The 23317-nt window shown below is 42.5% G+C and overlaps 1 protein-coding gene across 3 annotated transcripts in view; it reads right to left on the reverse strand.

The window, feature by feature from the left end:
* Positions 1-23317, reverse strand: part of kmt2a (lysine (K)-specific methyltransferase 2A) — a 143151-nt gene that overhangs the window by 81728 nt on the left and 38106 nt on the right. For all 3 annotated transcript variants that reach the window (XM_068054097.1, XM_068054096.1, XM_068054098.1), the window contains exons 3-8: positions 18595-21254; positions 15343-15520; positions 12086-12311; positions 5275-5339; positions 3680-4048; positions 1728-1804 (exon numbers count right to left, since the gene is read on the reverse strand). In XM_068054097.1, coding sequence (XP_067910198.1) covers positions 1728-1804; positions 3680-4048; positions 5275-5339; positions 12086-12311; positions 15343-15520; positions 18595-21254 — 3575 coding nt within the window. The remainder of the gene's footprint in view (positions 1-1727; positions 1805-3679; positions 4049-5274; positions 5340-12085; positions 12312-15342; positions 15521-18594; positions 21255-23317) is intronic.

Genomic DNA, 23317 nt, shown 5'->3' on the forward strand with positions numbered 1-23317 from the left:
GTTACCTGAAACAGACGTATCCTACACAGAAAGTTTGGGTGTCCCTTCTCTGGAGTTGGAATGTGCAGAAACTGGACTGGGATAGCATCATTAAGTCCAGAATATGAATTGTATGCAATAACTCTGCACCTTTCATTAAAGCATTGAAACCCAACAAATGAACAAAGAGTCATGAAGTCCTATAGCACAGTCCTTTCCACCACATACATTTTTTTTTGGGCCATCTCTGTGCCCTGCACCTGAAAAGTCTTCAGCATTTTTCCAGTAATGAAAGAAAGACAAGGTTTTACTGAAGATGAGAATTAGAAGTGCCGGCATTTCAGTCTGCTAAAAATAACTATACTCCAGGGCAAATTTTACAAAATTGCGCTTCTGGTGGGGAGCCACGCCCACTGGGAGAGCAGATTGGGAAATTGTATGCGTGGTATCCCAGCCATTATTATAAGAGAAATCATGGGGAGTGAGGCTGCGATTTCTTGCTATGCTCTTCCAGTAGGCAAGGCTTGGTTCTGGGAGAATGCATTTGTAAAATTAGCCCTGACTTCAATGTCAGTTAGCATTGAATTACACTTCAAAGCTGGTCTCAGCTGCCCACATAGGTAAAGCCACTACTTACTGCAGGACTAAAGCATACAGTTCCAGTCTGTGCTGCATCAACTGGTCTCAGCCAGGGCAGCAGTTGGTGTGCTACAACTGGTCTCTGTACCCCTAGGCTAGAGAAGTGGAAAGAAAATCAATCAGGATCCTATGTGTGATGCTCCCTATATTCAAACAGCTTATGGCACTCACCATCTGGATTAAAATGCACATTTGGCAATGTAACAGAAGACTGCCAGCGGAGGTAACGTCCCTTTCAAAAATCACAATGCTGACAGTAGGAACTACCCACCCTCCCACCCCAACCCAACCCCATTACACCACTTCCACCCCCTTCCCGCAGATGATTCTCCGCAATGCGATGGTCTAAGGAAGACACCAGGAAGATACCCGATACTTTCCTTCAAGTACTGAGTGAAACCCTAGGAAGAATCAGCAATTTGCTTCTCGTGCACATCTTCTAGTGAGTCATCACTGGACAACACTGATATCTAGGAGTCCTCTTTAGTCAGGGACCCATGCATGACAGGCCTAGACCTCAAAAAAAAGTGAGGTGGGAGAGGGGAATTGACTTACAAGATAAGGGTGGGTAGCCGGATAGGTTTTACAATTTCAGGCTCTTGAAACAGAACTTTGCACAACAGAAGTACACACTGGAAATACAGGCGCACAGTTCAGGAGTCCTAGCCCTGCTTGGTTATCTTAATTCATTTTAACAGACAAAAAATGTAAGGACACAAATCTGGCACACGGACCTTCACACACTAGAATTCCCAACATACTCTCTCCACACACGATACTCTGCACTAGGAACTCTAAACTGTAAAATCTAACCAGGGTAGGGTAGAACAGAAGGACTTTTTTTGGCCTTAACATGAAGGGAAGTTCGAGGACACCTGTTGTGCAGTTCATCAAGCACAGAACAGCACGATAAAAAGAACACCTGATATCTGCAACCAACAGAAGCATCTTGGGCAAATGCAATCATAAGATTCAAAACAGTGGCATGATTTTTAATGTCACCAGAATGATAAAGGTTACCTCGGAGAACACACACACACCAAAATGTGCTGGAGTTGTCCTTTAAGTAAGGTAGAATTAAAAAGCTAGGATGAAAGTTCAAATCTCACCTTTTCTTTCGGCTTTTTAGTTTTTAACTGAATATTGAAACGAGCAGGGGCTTTCTTCTGCTTGTTCAGCTCTAGTGCTGGGGAAACAAAGATCTTTATTAAGCAACAAACCAAGATGATCCTTTCACTGACAACAGGTTCAGATTTTATGAGGCATTTTTCCCCTAAATGCTTCAAATTCAGTAAAATCCTGTTATCTGGCAGAAGGTACAGCAGCCCTTTTTTGTCTGAGAATGGACAGGGGCTTTGTGGTACCTTTAACAAAAAAAAGACATCATGGAGAGCCCTGATGGCCCAGTTGGTAAAGACAGCTTGTAACTGAGCCATACAGATTAGAAGACCACAGGTTCGACTCCCAGTCTGTGCTGATGTCAGCCAGTGCAGCATTTAGGGCTTTACAAATGGCCTCAGTACTTCAGGAAAGGGTGGAAATCAGGCAGGACTCCTGCTCCTGGTTGCTATCCAGTGACCATCTAGACACAACTGATATCAGCTGAGGTCAGGGGCTCGGCTGTGATGCTCCCACAAGGGGAGCAGCCTGGCATCATTGACCATTTGAACTTCAGGTGTGGGAAATCGCCACTTGGGCAAGGTACCAAAATGGTGCCTGTAGAACTGACCACAGCAGAAGAGAGGGAGATAGAAGAAAAAAAAGACATCAAATGGTACAGCTGGCAGTGTACAAGCTCACTGTACCATCAATAGGTGATAAGTGTGTATGTACATCTATTTCTCCACAAGGCAGGTTTCAGGTGCTGTTAGGGAGAGGTCCCATGCAAGGGCGGTGGAGGTGAAAATAAGAAGCTATGCAACCCCACAACACCCTCAAGAGGGGTATTAGTGGAAGACTGGGAACAGATTGCCTGCCTGCTCTCTTGATCAGGAAATGGTATGTTGCTTAAGAACCTCCTAACAAGAGGGAAAGGAAAAAAAATAAAATGGAAGATGCATCATCTATTTCAGGTGCTAGACACTAAACCGGCTGTAAAACATTTCAAACCCAATGCTAACAGTATTACCTTGAACTCATTAAACTGGAGCGCCACAATTAGTGCAGTGCAAGAAAAGCTGGCCCTGGCTTGAGGGAACAAAGTGCTGAAAAGTCAGGAGGTTCTCTTAACAATCTCAATCGTCTCCTAAAAGACACTCTGCATTAAGCAGTTCCCACATGGCATGCAAGCATTCCTTAAAATTTGGCAAAAAAAAAAATCCCAGAACAATCACAGGTGGGCCACCTCGTAATAGCATTATTTGGCACTAACAATGTCTCCCCCACAGCAAATGCAGTCAAGGCACGAGAAGACAGAAGGCACAAAAGACACAAAGAGTCTTGCTCTTAGATAAATGATGCAACGACATGGAGATGACAACTCTTCAGAGGAAATAGGAGAGAAAAGCAAATTAAACAAATATTTAATTACAATGTAAAAACTATTATAGAATTTCCCAGCAATTTTATACTAGGATAGCGATCTCCAATCCCATCTTGTGACAGGGCATGTTTACCTTGTGGGGGAAAGACACATTATTGTCAACCAATGCCATTGTCCAACAGCTCTTGGTCACAGGCTAGCAAATCTCAACGCAGCTCGTAGGGGTGGTAGATCTGATTCAATGCCACCCAGTCCACACTCCTCCTCCACCCGCGCTCCCAAAAAAGCCTCAAACCTCCTGGGAACAAAGTGCCTTTATCACTATGACAGCAAACCAACTACAAGCTTACTCTAACACTGGAAGGGGATGGTGTAGGGGAGGGAAGCATCTTGCTGGGATGAAAACCTGCACCTTGAAATTATTTTGTGCAATATTAGCAATTACATTTATTTCAAATGAATAGATACCTTCTTAAAATGGTGAACAGAGGAACTTCATACGAAAATGTTACTATTACCACAGAGCGCCAGTTCACAGTAACGATGTATATGATACAATGAATACCAAGCTCGGATTACCTGAATCTGTTTGCAGTGGCTGTTTTTTCTTCGGGTCACTCAGCCCAGGCTTGACTGACTCTTTCTTTAGTTGCACAGGTCCTGGCTGCTGAGGCAGGCTGGGGTCAGGTGGCTGAAGGGGTTGTTTGCTAGGTTTCCGGACAGGTGAAACCATCGCAGCCTGTTGACGGGCTTCAGAATGCGGAGAGGAGCTGCCTTCTTCAAACTGCTGGTCAATGCGTTGATGAGGAACCTGGTTTATTTTCTGGGCGTGCTCTTGCCCTTGTGAAACACCCTGGGGAGAGCTTTTATGGCTGCATTCGGAATGCTGTTTTACTGGTGGCACCTCCTTCTTCTCTTGTATTTTTGTTTTCTTTTCCTTTTTCTTTACTAAGAACCAAAGTTAAAATTCATTAGTCAAAAAATGAACAGGACACAATCCTCATCAAGCTCAACCCAGTTACCTCTCTTCTCCCCTAAAGGCATGAACCCATGACACAGGATGGCTGTACAGGTACAAGCATGCCTCTGCTACCTCACTCAAATGGCCATTCATCAGACTGAATAGGTTATTATATCAGGGGAACTTCAACACATTTATTAACTCTATCCTCAAAGGACGACTATAAATATTCAATTTCAAAGTGTGCTCCTTAGACTGTGATAAGAAGCAAGGACAGCACCTTTTTTTTAAACCCCTGCCCAGTCCTGGGGAGCATAGGCTACTAACAACACAGTCCAGGCTCCGTATGGCTCAGTACTACAAAATTTAGTGCATTCATCCATGAACCAACAGTGGAGCACAACCCCAAAACATTTTTGCCAGTCGTATTCTGTACAGGTACATCTGAAGATCAAACTGATCTCTTCCTTTCAATCCACAAATATCCCAATATCTGTTTAATTTCAGGTCCTTCCTGCTTTAAAAAAATCCACTGACTTCACCCTACCCCACAAATACAAGATACTCTAACTTAGGGGTGCAAAAAGCTGCACTGATTAAAATCCATTTTTTTTTGGAAGGACCCATATGAAGTTTTCATAGTACCTGACACATACAAACATCTGCAAAGAATTAAACCACATTGCCTACTTGAATATTATTTGCACAACCTCAAATGCTAGGAAAAGTAATAAATTCCTTATAAGTAATTAAGGGGAATGGAGAAATGGAGCATTAACAATACCACTTGGCAGGGACTAGGAGGATAGTGTCTAGAAGGGGAAGAAAATTACAAAGGAAGGAAGGTTCCGAGGAAACAAAACTGATTTTTATCCGTTACACAAATATACTTTAACTCTCAGTAAATAATCTTTGTTTTTATAAATCATCAACAAATAAGATGGCTCCTATCCTATTAGTATAAATAACAATTAAAAATTCTGTTTGGGAAATCTTTTGTTAAAGGTTTGAATACCATAACAAAAGTCACTGCTCTTCAAACCAATTAAATACAGATGAAGAACTCTGAAAAGTTTCGACCGACATCCTAAGACGCTACATAAGGGAGCAAGTGCAAGGTTGTAAAATTCAATGACTCTGAAGTGCAAAGACAGAACCAAATGCAAATTAACAAGCACACAGCAGAGTTAAAAGGAACCCTGACAGCACTCACCTTTAACCGGTTTTGGTGGAGGTGCTTTAGAAGGCATCCATTGGAGATTCTGACATTTCCGCATCCTGTATTTACAAGAAGGTAGTGAGTTGTTACAGATATAGTAGAAAAGGGAAAAGATTAAAATGGGGAAAAAATTGTAGCACACACACTACATCTTAATTTAATACTATAGTTTCAATGTTGAGACACTTAGCTCCTGGTCCAGTCTGCCTCAATGGGAGAGCCGTCAGAAAATCACGAGCGCTGCAAACCACATGCGCTGACTTCCATGCCCAATTTTCAAAGCATCAGGGTTTATATATAAAAATACACAAAGATTTGTGATGTCACATTTTCTAGAAGGGGCAGGATAGCCAGTAGACATAAATCCAGCCGAGAATTAAGATGAAATTCTCCCATTTCTGCTGAATAGTAAGGGTCCTATGTGCTAGTGAGTATAAGAATAGGAGGATAGAGCATATGAATGCACGGCTGAAGACATGGTGCAGGAGGGAGGGTTTTAGTTTCCTGGATCACTCGGTCTGATTCTGGCAAAGGTGGGACCTATACAAGTTGGACGGGTTGCACCTGAACTGGACCGGGACCAACATCCTTGCTGGGAGGTTTGCTAGTACTGTTGGGGGTGGGGTTAAACTAAGTTGGCAGGGGATGGGATACAGAGTGGAGGTACAGTAGGGGGTGATGCACAGCTAAATATAGAAGAGAAATTAAGTCAGTCTGGAAGGCAGAGCAAATATAAACCTGTTAAGGCATAAGCGAATAATGCAAGGCTGGATTGCATCTATTTTAATGCAAGGAGTCTTACAAATAAGGCAGATGATTTGAGGGCATTGATTAACACATGGGAATGTGATATTATTGCTATCACAGAGACATGGTTGAGGGAGGGGTAGGACTGGCAGCTCAATATACCAGGGTACAGAATCTTCAGGCATAAAAGTGGGGGGGGGAGGGATAAAAGAGGAGGTCGCATTGCACTTTTGATCAAGGAGTCAATTTCTGCAGTAAGGAGGAATGATATCTTAGAAGGTTCCTCAAATGAAGCCATATGGGTAGAACTTAAAAACAAAAAGGGGACAATCACTTGGCTGGGGGTGTACTACAGGCCTCCAGTCAGGGAGAGATAGAGAAGCAGGCATGTAGGCAAATCTCAGAGAGGTGTAAAAATAATAGGGTAATAATAGTAGGGGATTTCAACTTCCCCAATATTTACTGGGAGAGTCTTAGTGCAAAAGGCTTAAAGGAGGCAGAATTCTTAAAATGCATACAGGAGAGCTTTTTGAGCCAGCACATAGAAAGTCCTACAAGAGAAGGGGCAGTACTGGACCTAATCTTAGGGAATGAAGCCGGACAAGTGGTAGAAGTGTCAGTGAGGGAGCATTTCGGGAATAGTGACCATAACTCTAAGATTTAAGGTAGTTATGGAAAAGGACAAAGATGGACCGGAAATAAAGATACTGAATTGGGGGGAGGCCGATTTCAATATGATAAACAAAGTCATTCCTGACAACGCATCAGGCTGCGCACATGCGCTGATGGGCTCCTGCTCTCTGCGCGTGCGCGGCGTTCCGACTTGCCAGGACTGTTTAGCGCACGCGACGAAAACGTCATCACGTAACGTGTACATCTTCCTGCAACGCGCCTGGTCGGCTCCGCTTCCCCGCCGCTCTGCTCCATCCCCTACCTCGCCGCTCTCTCCAGCCGCTCTGCTCCATCCCCTACCCCACCGCTCTCTCCGGCCGCTCCGCTCCAACCCCTGCCCCTCCGGCCGCTCTCTCCCCTCTCCCCCCGCCACCTGCGCTCTCCCCCATCCCTCCAGATGCTAGTTCGAGGGGGCGCCGCTTCCTTCCTCTCTGCCATGTGCTCCTACATCGCCTTGCTTCTTAGGGCGGTGCAGTGCGGGAAGGAGGCAGGGAGCGAGCGGCCAGAGCGGAATGGCACTGAAAACAATTAGAATTGTGCAGCACTGACAGAGGTGCTGTACTTTCGACTTCCACTGCGTGCTGCCACAGGTTTACTTTGCCATTCTGTGATTATTTGAGCAGCGCCATCTTTAGTCCTGGCAGCTGCCTTAACGTCGCAGACTGTGACGTTACAATGGAACAGGCTGCATTTGCACATGTGCCAGTACAGCGCCACCTAGTGGTTGCACTGTCAGCAAATGCAGCCTATGATAAAACAGGATCTGGCTAAAGTGGACTGGGAGCAGCTACTTGTAGGACAGTCTACATCAGACCAGTGGGAGTCATTCAAAAAGGAAATGGTGAGAATTCAGGGCCAACATGTTCCCATAAAGGTGAAGGGTAGAACCAACAAGTCCAAGGAACCCTGGATGTCAAGGGATATAGAGGATTGGATAAGGGAAAAAAAAGGAGGCTTATGGCAGATTCAGCACACTGAAAACAGCAGAGGCACTAGAGGAATACAGAAAGTGAATGGGGAGTACTTAAAAAAGTAATTAGGAGAGCGAAGAGGGGGCATGAATAAACACTGTCGGGCAAGATAAAGAAAAACCTCATGGCATTTTATAAGTATATTAAAGGCAAGAGGATAACCAGGGAAAGAGTAGGGCCCATTAGGGACCAAAGTGGCAATGTGTGTGTGGAGCGGGAAGACATAGGTGAGGTTTTAAATGATTACTTTTCATCTATGTTCACAATGAAGAAGGATGACATAGGTGTAGAGAGATCAGGAAGCAAGACTGTGATATACTTGAACAAAGTAGCATTGAAAGGGAGGAGGTATTAGCTGTTTTAGCGGGCTTAAAAGTGGATAAATCCCCGGGCCCAGATGAGATGGATCCCAGGCTGTTATGTGAGGCAAGGGAGGAGATAACAGGGGCTCTGACACAAATTTTCAAATCGTCTCTGACCACAGGAGAGGTGCCAGAGGACAGTGAATGTGGTACCATTGTTCAAGAAGGGTAGTAGGGATAAACCAGGTAGTTACAGGCCAGTGAGTCGAACATCAGTGGTTGGGAAAATATTGGAAAAATTCCTGAGGGATAGGATTAATCTCCACTTGGAGAGGCAGGGATTAATCAAGGATAGTCAACATGGCTTTGTCAGGGGGAGATCATGTCTAACAAATTTGATTGAATTTTTCGAGGAGGCGACTAGATGTGTAGATCAGGGTAAAGCAGTTGATGTAGTCTACATGGATTTCAGTAAGACTTTTGATAAGGTCCCACATGGGAGATTGGTTAAAAAGGCATGTGCCCATGGGATCCAGGGCTATTTGGCAAATTGGATCCAAAATTGGCTTAGTGGCAGGAGGCAGGATGGTCGAGGGTTCTTTTTGTGATTGGAAGCTTGTGACCAGCAGTGTACCACAGGGATCGGTGCTGGAACCCGTGCTTTTTGCAGTGTACATGAGTGATTTAGACGTGAATATAGGAGGTGTGATCAGTAAGTTCACAGACGACACGAAAATTGGTGGTGTCGTAAAGAGTGAAGAGGAAAGCCTTAGATTACATAAGAACATACGAATTAGGAGCAGGAGCAGGCAATTCAGCCCCTCAAGCCTGCTCCGCCATTCAATATGATCATGGCTGATCTCATCTTGGCCTCAACTCCACTTTCCTGCCCGTTCGCCATAACCCTTCAACCCATTTCTAATGAAAAAGCTGTCTATCTCCTCCTTAAATTTACTCAATGTCCCGGCATCCACCGCACTCTGGGGTAGTGAATGCCACAGATTCACGACCCTTTGAGAGAAGTAATTACTCCTCATCTCTGTTTTAAGTCTGCCACCCCTTATCCTAAACTATGACCTCTCAATCTAAATTGCCCCACAAGAGGAAACATCCTCTCTATGTCTACTTTGTCAATCCCCTTAATCATCTTATATACCTCAATTAGATCTCCTCTCATTCTTCTAAACTCCAGAGAGTAAAGGCCTAAACTGCTCAATCCCTCTTCATAAGACAAGCCCCCCATCTCTGGAATTAATGTAGTAAACCTCCTCTGAACTGCCTCCAATGCAACTACATCCTTTCTCAAGTAAAGGGACCAAAACTGTATGCAGTACTCCAGATGCGGTCTCACCAAAGCCTTGTACAGTTGCAGCAACACCTTCCTACTCTATTCCTTTAACAATAAATGCCAAAATTCCATTTGCCTTCCTCATCAACTGCTGTACCTGCAAACTAGTTTTCTGAGATTCATGCACGAGGACACCCAGATCCCTCTGCACCAAAGCACTCTGAAGTTTCTCTCCATTTAAATAATAATCTGTCTTTCTATTCTTCTGACCAAAATGGATAACCTCACACTTATCCACGTTAAAATCCATCTGCCAAATTTTGGCCCATTTATCTAATTCTATCCATAACCATTTGTAGATTCCTTATTTCTTTATTGCAACTTACTGTCCCACCTATTTTAGTGTCAACTGCAAATTTGGCTATAGTACCTTCTATCCCTGCATCCAAGTCATTTATATAGATTGTAAATAGTTGGGGCCCGAGGACCGAACCCGGTGACACCCCTACGAGTTACATCATGCCAACCAGAAAAATAACCCATTTATCCCGACTCTCTTGTTTTCTGTTAGTAAGCCAATCCTCTATCCAAGCTAATAAATTGCCCCTAACCCCATGTGAACTTACCTTGTGTATTAACCTTTTGTGCGGCACCTTATCAAATGCCTTCTGGAAGCCCAGATAAACTACATCTACAGGATCCCCATTATCCACTTTGCTTGTTACAGCTTCGAAGAACTCTAGCAAATTAGTCAAACACTGTTTACCCTTCATAAAACCATGCTGACTCTGATGGATTGTGTTTTGACTTTCTAAATGTACTGTTATTGCTTCCTTCATCATGGATTCTAACAATTTCCCAACGATAGATGTTAAACTAACTGGTCTATAGTTTCCTACTTTCTGCCTCCCTCCCTTTTTGAATAAGGGCGTTACAGTAGCTTTTTCCAATCCACTGGAACCTTTTCCGTGTCCAGAGAATTTTGGAATATTATAATCAATATATATTACAGGACGATATAAATGGGCTGGTAAGATGGGCAGAGCAGTGGCAAATGGAATTTAATCCTGAGAAGTGTGAGGTGATGCATTTTCGGAGGACTAACAAGGCAAGGGAATACACAATGGATGGGAGGACCCTAGGAAGTACAGAGGAGCCCGGGTGTACTTGTCCATAGATTACTGAAGCAGTAGCACAGGTAGATAAGGTGTTTAGGAAGGCATATGGGATAATTGCCTTTATTAGCCGAGGCATAGAATATAAGAGCAAGGAGGTTATGATGGAGCTGTATAAAATGCTTGTTAGGCCACAGCTGGAGTACTGTGTACAGTTCTGGTCGCAACACTGTAGGAAGGATGTGATTGCACTGGGGAAGGTGCAGAGGAGATTCACCAGGATGTTGCCTAGGCTGTAGCATTTCGGCTATGAAGAGAGACTGGATATTTTAGGGCTGTTTTCCTTTGAACAGAGAAGGCAGAGGGGGGACACGGTATACAAAATTATGAAGGGCATGGATAGGGTAGATAGGAAGAAACTTTTTCCCTTAGCAGAGGTGTCAATAACCAGGGGGCATAGATTTACGGTAAGGGGCAGGACGTCTAGAGGGGGTTTGAGGAAAACATTCTCCACCCAGAGGGTGGTTGGAATCTGGAACACACTGCCTGAAGGGGTGGTAGAGGCAGGAACCCTCACAACATTTAAGAAGTAGTTAGATGAGCAACTGAAACGCCATTGCATACAAGGCTACGGGCCAAGTGCTGGAAAATGGGATTAGAATAGATAGGTGCTTAATGGCTGGCATGGACACGATGGGCCAAAAGGCCTGTTTCTGTGCTGTATGACTCTATGAAGTGCATTTAGCAGCCTCAATACTGAGAGGGTTTGGAGTTTGAATGCCGTGCTCTTCTACTGTTCAGCTGTAATTATCCTCGACAACTCAAAAGATAGAGGCTGGTACCTGGGGTGTCAAACACAAATCTGTATCCGCTACAGTAGGTCACTGCACAACATAAGCAAATGTAATTTTATATACTTTTTATGTTATCTCTCCTTCCCTTCCGAAAGACATGGGCTCCTGTGAGTGTTGGAACCACAGGGACCACCAGTCCTCCAGTAACTCACTCAAGTAGCCATTCTAGTCAGCCTAGACAAAAAATGTTGGCAGGCTATTCGACCAGAAAAGGACACCACAGTAAAATCCAATCTTGTGCTAAATCAAATGTCTGCATGCACTTTTCAGATAAGTTCGCTAAATAGGGTTCAAAAGTAGGGTCCCTGGCTGATCTTAACCCAACTTAGCCAATTCAAATTGTAGCACACCATCCGTTTTCTTGAATGAGATCAGCTAACCCAACCGGGAATCCTCCCCAGACTTCAGCATGAGGTGCATTTGCAACCTGCATAATAAACAGAACTTGTTGCTAAGTAGTTCCCTACCAACTACTGTTGAATTCCCTACCCAATGCCGGCCCTATACAAATCATGGATTAAACTTTAAGTATGCTTGTTAAGATGGGCATTAAAGATCTCAGGACAATATTGGAAGAGTAAGGAATTCTTCTGGTGTTCTTGTCAATATTCATCCCTCAATCAATACAAAACTGGTTCTTCATCTCATCTGCATTTGTGAGATCATGCTGTACACAAAATGGCTGCCGCATTCACCTACATTAACAGGTGTCTACACTTCAAAAAGTCTTCTTTGTGATGCACTTTGAGATGTTTCTCAGAGATACAATATGTCTTACTACAAGCAAGTCTTACTATACCAAAAAAAATTATAAATAAGTTTCAATGTATACTCATTCTAAAACAGCCCCACTCACTTGCAGCATTGCTTCTTCACATTCCGACCACCAAACTTGGGCTTGTCCAAGCAGTTTGTACATTGTCCACAGTCATCCGGAACCTGACAGCCCGGACACTGCCCGCATCTCCGTGACCTCCTCCCTTTCCGAACAATAGGCTCCTGTGGGACCTTGTGCTTGGTGACTGGTTTGATTATTGGTGCGGGTGGTTCAGCATCCTCGGACCCAGCTACAGATGATTTATCTGCAATACATTGAGGAGCAGTTTCATATCAGTTGTTTTCTTAGGCAGGAGAGATAACATTCTAACTCGGTGATTTCCAGTGCTGCAAAGCCCTCCACAATAGGTACATTCCCCAGGACCTTCTAAATACTGATTGACTCCTGCAGAGCATGTATTTTAACTTGCAAAAGTGTATGTCAGCCACCTAAAAGGACAGAATCCTGCTTTTCAGGCCAATATAGAAATAATGTAGAACATAGAATTCTTAATGCATGCTTATAACCCAGTATATCCAGGCACAGATGGACAGAATTTTGAAGCCATTGAGGTCCCAATAATCCTTTCATGGTTTTGGGTCCACGAACCTTAGTTTTAAAACTGTGATCTAATCCATCAGCTCCATGCAGTTTGAATCCAAGATTATACAAATGGTAAACCAAAAGCCAATTATGGAACTCCTGTACTTTTCTTGGGCCTCTAGAAGTTTCCATTTTATAACATTATACTCCCAGTGGGAGAGCATACCAAAAAATTTAAATGGATAGAAAATTGTAGAGAGTACCTACTTAAAACTGATATGCTCTGCCACGGCTGAGGCTCCCTACCAGGAAAGCATTTTCATAAAAGCAGTCCTAGGTGGGACATTCCACAAGAAGATAGGACTGCACAGCAACAGAAGAGGACGTTGCCATCTGTCTTGCTGGCCCCAAAACTGGAAAAATACCATACGCTAGTCTTTCTCAAAACGCTCATTCCTTTTCTCTGCTAAACATCAATATGAACTTGCTGACACTCTCCACTGGTTCCCCAACCAGATTATTTCATATTTTCTCTACCCTCAATGTAAAACCACATGTTTACCTTGCCTCATTCGAGCTCAAGTCTCGGTTCCATTGTAAAGCCTGTGATCATGTCGAACACATTAACTATAACTATTTTCCTCATGCATTATCACATCATAATATCACTGTATCTGACAAAGTATCCTTAATTGATCAGTCTGTCGCTCAATTGATTTAGACTGAATGCTGTGTTGGTTTCATTACAACTCCCCATATTAAACTGTTTGCAAACACCAAGCTAGGTAACGGCTTCGCTCAAGCATTACTGTCTGTGCAGGCGTAACTAAAGGCCACGTGCATTTACAAGGCAGACAGGAACTTAAAACTCCAAACTCTACATTGTCATGCCTTTTGAAAAAAAGTTCAACTTAAAATATCAGTATGAGGCTGGAAACTTAGCTTGGAATTTCCCATCTTCATTATTAGTCAACTGAGAAAATACTACCATACAAAACATCACTACAGATTGCAGTGCATTACATGACACTGAGAACAGACCTGCAATCTGCTTGGTCAGAACTAAACTGAAGCTGGGTTCCAACAACCTATTATCTTTACTTCCACAAAGATCATATCAATTACTGAAATGACCCAGAATTTCTATACTATTTTTTAAACTCATTATAAAGTTGAATACTTTCTGGGTAATTGCATTCGGCCTTTTAGATACCAACATGCTGAGCAAGTCTAGGCTTGTTCGCATTACACTTCTTAGCCTCAAGAAATATAAGCTACCTAGGGTAGAAAGTAAAGGTTATGCACGCAGAAATGATTCCCCAGGTTAAGAGTGCTCTCTACTAACAAAGCTCTGTAACTGCCCAGTAAAATGTGTGAGAATCATTCACTGTAGAATTTCATCCTTCCATCTCGCAAAGCAACTGGACTCCTGTTGATCACTCCCCCAGGACCATCCTTGGAGACAGCAGTCCAACACCACCTCCCAATAACATTGCATGAACTGAAAACCCAGTGCAGTATTGAATCTGACTTACAAAATGTTCTGGGCACTTTGTAAACACATCAAACCTCATTTTAAATATTTAGAAAAAGAGCGGGAATGCTCTCCTTTCCATATTTAAATATTTAAATTTTTAAACTGCTGGGAGACAGCTCTGATATGTGCATAACTCTCCCAGGCAAGGCTGCTACAGTTCCACTGAGGCACTATGGACACATTTCTACCTGGCTGGAACTGTAACTACAAAGCAGTTTCCACTTTGCACACATGCTAGAGTTGTAAACGAAACTGTAGGTACTGGTCATTGTATGACTACACATTCTCATTCACCACTGCCTAGTTTTAGTCTCAAGGACTGCATACTCTCCACTCTGTATATGGGCAGTTATTAAGATCAAAAAATAATTAGAATTCAAATATAGCAATCAATCAACAAGTTAAGCATTGGCTGCCATTGTCACAGTAATGATCAAGTGAAGTCTCTACCATAAAGTTATGCAACTCATACCCAAGAGTTAAATAGCCAGGTTTTTTCTTTTTAAAAAAAGTAAAACTCTGCTTTTTAACACATCTTCTAAAACTGCTCATAATGCAATTAAAACAAAACAAAATTTGAGACCTTCTAAAAATGATTGTAACAATATGTGTTTTCTGTACAATCAGTATGAGCAATACTTGAACGGTTGAATGTTTTCTGGATGAATATCTTCTCCGGTTCAATCTAAAACCTTGCCCTGGAGATAGTGTTGTGGTTAGAGGTCAGTTGGACCACATTTTAGTCACTCAATTCACAGCTCTATTTCAATTAACATTTCACAGGATAAATACATGCAAACAACACAGACAAGACAATGTTACACTCATTAAGGTGACCTGGATAATTGCATCTTGTTAGCTTTATTTTTACGTCTGGTCGGGCAAGTACAATTTAGGGAGGATACTATCAAATCATCTCATCCAAGCTACAAAATCAATGGTTCATAATATAACCTGTACGCTTCTTGGACTGAAGTTCTGAGAATAACTCCATGAATGTTCAGATTTGTCCTATTTTTGGAACTTTGTACAGGCTTCAAGTTTTAGAATCTGGAGTACGGTAACTTATTGAATGTACAGTCGAGCCAGAAGCTTGTCTAAATTTTTTAATTGGGCCTTTATCCCCCCAAAAAACAGATATAGCAATTACACCCAGTAGGTAAAGGCGCACTTTACAATTTTAGCAAATAAGAGCATTTAGGTTTGCTTTGCCTACCGTCATTTCCCATTGAAGACAGTATCTTCTCTCGCTCCTCCCAAGGCAAGGCACTCAAGGTGGGCATGTCATCAGGGAACACAGCCCTTTTTCGACCTAGCGCAACAGCAGCCCGTCTGCAAACATGCTTTATACGAGGGCCTCGTATTGATGCTTCTGAAGAATCACTTTCTTGCCCCTGATGCAATTATGAAAATATTAGGACACATCAATTTTCAGATACAGAAGTAAAAGGGGACTGAGGCACCTATATATTGCATGTGCAAGTCTTAGTCACAATCACCTGCAATAAACATATGCAGTATCTTATTCTTGAGTCAAATGTTGTTCATATAACGTTCTTTGAACAGTATTTAATAAGACAACAACGATATATCAGAATGGCAACAAAGTAATCAATTACTCTCAAGCTCTAGAGCAACAAAGCGTACATAACTTCACAATGGCAAGGTTCAGACACACATTAGCACAATTATTAAAATACTACAATTTCTACACAACTTGACACTTGGGAACTGGCCAAAGAGCATATTCGAGTTAAATTTGCTAAACTCATTAACATGTTTCTCATAATATATCAATACTTCAGGATTATATGCCAATGAGCATTTTAATATAAACAAGTGAGGATCTGCAGTGCATGATGTCTGAGCTGAGGGACACAGGTTCAATCCCTCATCAGGAAAGGGCCAGGGGTTAAACTGGGGGTAGATTTTTAGCTGAGTTAATGCTGAATACCTCCTAAAAGCTGACTCAGGAGAGATAGTAGCAGCAGGCTGGGAGGAGATCACTCACCTTCCTTGCTGACAGGCAATTACCTGTATGAAAATAGGAGGAGGGAGAAAGCAAGATTTCACACACTCAAAACAAAGTTAAACTGAAATCTGTCGGTATTTTAAGAAACAGTCACTCAAAGTACATGTTGACCTGGTCTTGATCAAACCAGTCAACACATCTAAGCCTCCCAAGACAAAACAAAGGATTCTTCCTCTGTGGTTTTATGGAAATGCGGAGATGAGTACAAGGATAAAAAAAAAAATCAGAAATAAACTTTAACAAAATAATGCAGCATTACTGTGCATCTAATCTCATTTAAAAACAATAAAATGGGAATAAATATTTTTTTTTTTATTTAGAGATACAGCACTGAAACAGGCCCTTCGGCCCACCGAGTCTGTGCCGACCAACAATCACCCATTTATACTAACCCTGCAGTAATCCCATATTCCCTATCACCTACCTACACTAGGGGCAATTTACAATGGCCAATTTACCTATCAACCTGCAAGTCTTTGGCTGTGGGAGGAAACCGGAGCACCCGGCGAAAACCCAAGCGGTCACAGGGAGAACTTGCAAACTACGCACAGGCAGTACCCAGAATCGAACCCGGGTCCCTGGAGCTGTGAGGCTGCAGTGCTAACCACTGCGTCACTGTGCCGCCCCAGTATAGTTTATGAATACTACATTTAATATCTTATGCCTGAGCTGGGAGTTTATTCTGATAACACTGTAAACAAAAGTGTATCAACACTATGATCTTTTGCCAACACAATCTTTTTGCAATATTTTGGATTTGCCACTCAACTGCATCCAATGCTTCTGATAGTACTCTTCAGCTAGCTGCCAAAGGAGCACACAAGATCAGCCAGGAGCACCTAATCCCCTTCCTGTCAATCTTTCATCCATCAACACTGAACATATATTTTTTGTTGGTATGGAACATTTACACTTTGCTGATAGTTGTATCTGTACTTTTAACCACATGCTCATTCTTTTTCTAAATATTTCTGTACGGCGCAGCCAAGGCAGTAGATGGCAACAACATCTACTTGCATTTATAGTGTATTTAAAACATAAAACATACCAGAAAAAATATCCCAAGGTACTTTACAATAGGTGGGGTGGGAGAAAACTGACAGCTAAAAGGAACGAGGAAGCAGATACCAAGCTGTGTTAGGAGAAGTGACTGAAAGCTTTATCAGAAAGTTGTTTTGAGGAGGTTTAAAAGGTGGAGACTGAAGTGAAAAGACACGGAACCTCAGGTAGGGAGTTCCAGAGAGTACAGCCTCGGCACCTGAGGACTTTGTCACCATAACACGGGTTGAAAGCCAGGAGGAGGGGAATGCACAAATATGCAGCTACCACAGCCAAAAGAAATACTGCAAGTGCTGGAAATCTGATATAAAAACAGAAAATGCTGGAAATACTCAGTAGGTGTGGCAGTGTCTGTGGAGAGATTCTGATGAAAGGTCACTCACCTGAAACATTAACTCTTTTTCTCTCTCTGATAGAACAGGGACAAATTTCTGAGTTTTCAGGCATTAACGGGAAGCTGTGGATTGCGTACAACCTGTGCAACACCCAATTTTCAGAGTTCTTAGTGTTGTCAAGTGATGTACAAGGCATTGCTCAGACCTAATCTGAAGCAGTTACAGTGACCTTAAAAGGATATTATTGCCATTGCAATGGTGCAAAAAAAAAGATAATTCTAGGTAATTCGGAGTTTAAATTATCAAGTAAGTTTGAGGAAGCTTACTGTTTTCGTTAGAAGAGTCTTCTCTTGAAGGTTTGAAGATTACGAAGGGAAATGAATTGTTAAACAAGTAAACTGTTCACTGTAAAGAATCAAATACTAGCAGGTACAAAGTAAAAACTGAAACTTGACAAGCAAGATCAGGTGAAACTTTTTTCTGACTTAAAGACTAATAGAACTGTAGAATCATCCACCTGCGAGGGACCAGTGAACCAAACAGCAAAAATGGGATCAAGACAATTAGATGCATCTGCAAGAGCGAAGGGATTAAGGAATATGGTGGGACTATAGTGACATTGGATCAATCTCTGAAAAAGGAATGAGCTTCTTGGCCCTAATGGCTTCCACCTGTTCCTAAAACCTCTTGCATACTGTCTTCAAAAAGTAACATTTTTAATTCTGCACTTTTTAAGCATGTAAACGACAGAAATTAGTTTGATTAAAACTACCATTGAAACACAACTTGCATTTATATAGTCACCAGGTCTGGGAGCATCAGACCTGAAATGTTAACTGTTTTTCTTTCCACAGATGCTGCCAGACCTGAATATTTCCAGCACTTTTTTTTTATTTCAGATTTTCAGCATCTGCAGTATTTTGCTTTTATTTGATTACATGTATATAGTGCCTTTGATGTTGTAAAATGTGTCAGCATTCCATTTTCTAAAACTGTTACTTCCAAGACAAACAGATGTTCTTTATATAAAAAAAATAATTACCTGCGATCTTGTCGGGTCAGCTATTTTTAATGACTTGCTCTTTTCGATCTTGCAGAGCTGTGCTTTGGCCCTTCTCAGCAGGTTTGCCACTCTCTTATCAGTCGTAGGCATTTTGTCTGCTTGTGCCAGCATGCTACTGATAGCGGGTGCAGAATGTTTAAGAGTACCAGACAAGAGAATGGAGGTAATGGAAGAATGCTGAGGAGGCTTGTCTTTGTTGCCTACAGAAGCAGCTGCACTATTTTCAATATCACCCGTCACAGGCCCTACCTCTTCAGGTCCAAGTCTGCCTTTCTTTGAATTTTTATTCTTCACATCCAACAGTGTTGAGGAAGGACTGTCCCCAAGTGCCACTCCACCCTTATCTGCTGAAACTGACTTTTTGGCTCTCCCTGAAACTTTCTTCATTGAAGACGAAGCAGCTACGTCCTCTGTAACAGCTCTGTCTTCATCCATTGTCCTGGGAAAAAGAAATAATGGTGCAGAAGTCTGAACCTCTGTCCCCTTACTTTGAGATTTTTTTTCTTTCTCTTTCCTAGTTTCTCGTTTATTTTCCTTTTCTTTGTCTCGGTCTCTGTCTTTCTCAGACCCTCTCTCATTATCTTTCTCTTTGGATAAATCTTCAGTTAGCTTGTCTTTGTTTTTTCCTTTGTCCTTTTGGACGCTCGGTGCTAGTGATGGAAACAGTGGAGATGTTGGACTGGCTGAGTCTACAGAGAAGCTATCCCCTGGAGTGCTGGTCTGTCTAGCTGCCAGCTTTGTTCTACAATCTTTATCCTTCACTGTTCCCTCAGACTGCAACAAACTACCAAGAGAGGGAGTTAAGGCACCAGTTAGGATGGAGCTTACAGGAGATGAGGAGGCTAAAGATGACTGTGGAGTGATTGGTGATAAATCTGTAGAAATCAGTCGTCCACTTCTGGTTCGCATGGAGTGCGAGGGTGATTTTGGATCAGTGCGGCTTGGAACATGCATCTCTTTCTTCTTCCTTCTGGAAGAATGGCCTTTGCCCGAAGCAGAAACCGAAGATCGACCCACAGTGTGTGATGACACAGTAACAGACTCAAATATCCTGGAGTGAGCTTCACTAGGAGTGAATCGTGGAGCACGGAGCAGGGGGCTTCGCTTATGAGTATCAAACCTGGAGGCAGGGTGAAGCTGAGAGAAAAATCGAGGTGGTGGGGTGCTGGAGGACGCATGGAACCTGGATGGCAAGCCAACATCTTCAGGAGTCAGTGGTGACGTAATGAAGTTATCAAATATTGGCTTGCGGATGAGTCCTTCTTTGGCATATTTTGCTGAGGAGAAGTACTGATGCGATTCTGGCCTCAGGTTTTTGAGAGATGTCCACTTAAATGTCGGCTCTCTCAAGATAGACTTCCGTTTCTCCGGCAGAGTTGTTGGTGGTGGAATGAAAGGTATTGTTGGAGGCATCAACCAAGGAGAGTGATCAGACATGTTTGAAGATTGCTGTAGGGGAGGGGGAGGTGAAAGCAGGGGTGGCGGTGGAGATGATGATGTCGGCTGCGGTGATGAAGTTGGCAATTTCTTGCTCGCCGTATTGCTTCTTTCTGGCATTGAGAATCGGTGACCCATTTTGTCCACACTTCCTGATTCACTAGACTGCGAGGCATTTAAACAACTATGCAAATCTGTGGACTGATTTGGTACTTCAGGAAGAGTCTGCAATTCATCAGATGCCTGTGAATCAGTGGAGGTAACACTGGGGCTGCTTGATCTTGAAGAATCGGAGGACATTTGTGAAGAATGCTGTGAAACAGCACTAGACTTTTCACTAGACCCACAAGATATTGTGCTGAAGCGACTAGTTGGAGTTGACTCTAGACGTGGAACCTTGACAGGAGGAACATAGCTGTCATCCTCAATAAACCTTTTTGGAGTCTTAATTATCCTTGAAGAAATGGCACTGATTACTGGCATGATAAACTGTCGAATATTTTTCAGCTGAGGTGAAGCCATCCGTTTCTGCGCTCCTTTTTTGGCTCTCTGCAGTAGCTGTTTCGCAATTGTTGCATCAGTCCTTTTTGTGACAGGAACAACTCTGACTGGTTTCGTTATCCTGCGGGGCCTCTGCCTGACATCAGTTTTCACCTCCTTGGTCACTGATGGTTTTGGTGTTGGTGTGACATCTTTCTCCTTCCGAAATCTCTTTTGTTTCTTGGGTTGTGGTGAAACAAGTATTTTTGGAACAGTCTTCAATCGCTCTGAAGATGGCGGCCTCCCTCTCCTCCGTTCAATCTTTCCCCCATTGCTGTTTATCTGTAGTTTCGCTTTCTTCAATTTAGTCTGCAAAGGGGACAGTTTGACTGCCCTTAGCTTCTTGATTTTTGTTGCCTGCTGCAAAAATGCAGAAGGTTTTTTTTTCACTTTCTTTTCTTTTTCATTTTTTTGTTTTTCTGCTTTCCCATTTGTTGTTTCTTTCTTGTCATGCGAAATATGAAGCTTTGGATTGCTTAACACTGGAGGCCGACCCCTCCTTCTTTCCCCGCTGCTTAGCTCTTGCTTCTTTTCCTTTTCTATAGGCTTTAACTCAGGCTTGTTTGGAGGGGACAGTGCAGAGGATGAATCCAATAACACATCTGAGCTCTGAGAAGAAAACGTCCTTTGTCTTCCTCGAAGCTTCCTTTGAGGTGATTCAACTAAAAGTTAAAGACAAATTTTTACATTGGAAATTTTGAAAAATCAATCACTACAATATATTCCATACAACACAAATTACTTTATCTAGAGTATAGTCACAGCAGCACTGATTGAAAAATAAATACTAAAAATACAAAGCATTAAGGAGCTAAACCAATAAATTTTATTTTCTTTCTATCCCGATGCTGATGGACCCGCTGTTTTTGTCTAAGTCAGCTAGCGTAGGACTTTAGATGCTCACTTGACAATCAACTCAAGTTGACTGGGCAGCCCTACTAGAATGGGGTTATTACGAAATAACGAAAAAAAATGCATCACCTTTAAAATCACTACAAAGAAAAGGTTATAAATATCCCTAAAATCAAAAGGAGGGCATACGATGGAACACAGCCAAGGTAAGTAATGGGTAGAGAGGACTAATCAGATTTAAGCAGAAATATTTTCACAGATTACTTTCAAATGAATAGGGATAGGTATCATGCTCAGCTTAAGGCAACAAATGTAGCTATCAGAGCAGCCAAAAAGTCAGTGGAAATGATGATTATGGATAACTGCAGTAGCAATAATAAAATCCTTTTTAGCTATGTCAGGAGACAGAGGTGGAGAGGGGCAGTGACCAGGCTTAGGAGAGCTGATCGGGGTGGGTGTCGGTGTTCATCCACAGTCTGCATCGTTTTAATGCAGGGTAGGACAGAGAATTCCTGCTCCTCCTGGCTCCACATTCAAGTTAAGTATATTTTAAAATCTTACTTTTTGGTGGCAGCCTTTAAACCTGTTAGGCTGCATGCAGACCATGGCTTCCTGAAGACTCCCAGCGCCGGCTGCCTCCGAGCAACCCAATATGGCATAGGGTGCCTCAAGTGACAAACCCATTATTTGCACATGCAAACATCTTAACATCATTTTCAGGCACGGGCATGGACACCTATTTTGTGCCTATACCAATATGGCTGACAGTGAACTTCCGGCTCGTAATGTGCATGCACTTCCTGCCCACATATTGAAGGCTTTAAGAAGCTGCATCATCAAATTTCAAGGCCCTAATATGTGGACTTCCAAAACATTATGCGTATGTGCCAGAACCTAGAGTTGTTCTCTTTAGAGCGAAGGAGGTTTGATAGAGGTGTTCGAAATAATGAACAGTTTTAATAGAGTAAATGCAAAACCGTTTCCAGCGGCAAAAGGGTCAGTAACCAGAGGACTCAGATTTACCGTAATTGGCAAAAGAACCAGACGTGACATGAAGAAGCTTTTTTTTTTAAAAATACAGCCAGTAGCTATGATCTGGAATGCACTGCCTGCAAGGGTAGTGGAAGCAGACTCAATTGTAATTTTCAAAAGGAAACCAGATAAATACTTGGAAAACATTTACACGGCAGGGGAGTAGAACGAATTGAATGGCTCTACAAAATAGCCAGGCATGATAGAGTCATAGATGGGCCTCCTTCTGCTGTATCATTCTTTGATTCGCCTTAAGAAAGGGTCCTGTGACATTGGAGGGTAGATCCTGCCATGGATAGGAAATTGGTTGCATTCTCAGAGACAAACAGTTGTCATTAATGGTAACAGCTTTATGTGGAGACCAATTACCAGTGAAATCCCACAGGAACTGATGCTAGGCCTGCTACTCCTCACGATCTCGATCAACGACGTGGATGAACCCTTGATCAGGAAAATAATTACAATCGGATCTAGATGCTATGGGGGAATGGGCCCTCCTCTGGCAGGTGACCAGATGACACTTAATGTCTGCCTTTACTCAAATTCTTGCGTACGTAACCCCAAGCACTCCCAAAACAAAGTTTTTGAGTTTGAAGTGGGCATCTTGGTAGCTTATTTTTAATGAAAATAGGCACCTTGGAAACTGCAGATATCTTAATTGTTTTAATTTACATCAGATTGTTGCAATTTTAAAATATCACTATCCATATCATGCAACATGAGAGTAAACATTTATATTTGTTCCTTGAAAAAGCACTGTTGGGATTGGCAGTTTCCCCACATCACTCAAAGTGGGCCATCTGGTTTTACAAGAGAATAACAATGATTACAGTATGTAGTC

Source organism: Heterodontus francisci, chromosome 22 (assembly GCF_036365525.1).
Source record: "Heterodontus francisci isolate sHetFra1 chromosome 22, sHetFra1.hap1, whole genome shotgun sequence".
Taxonomy (NCBI): Eukaryota; Metazoa; Chordata; class Chondrichthyes; order Heterodontiformes; family Heterodontidae; genus Heterodontus; species Heterodontus francisci.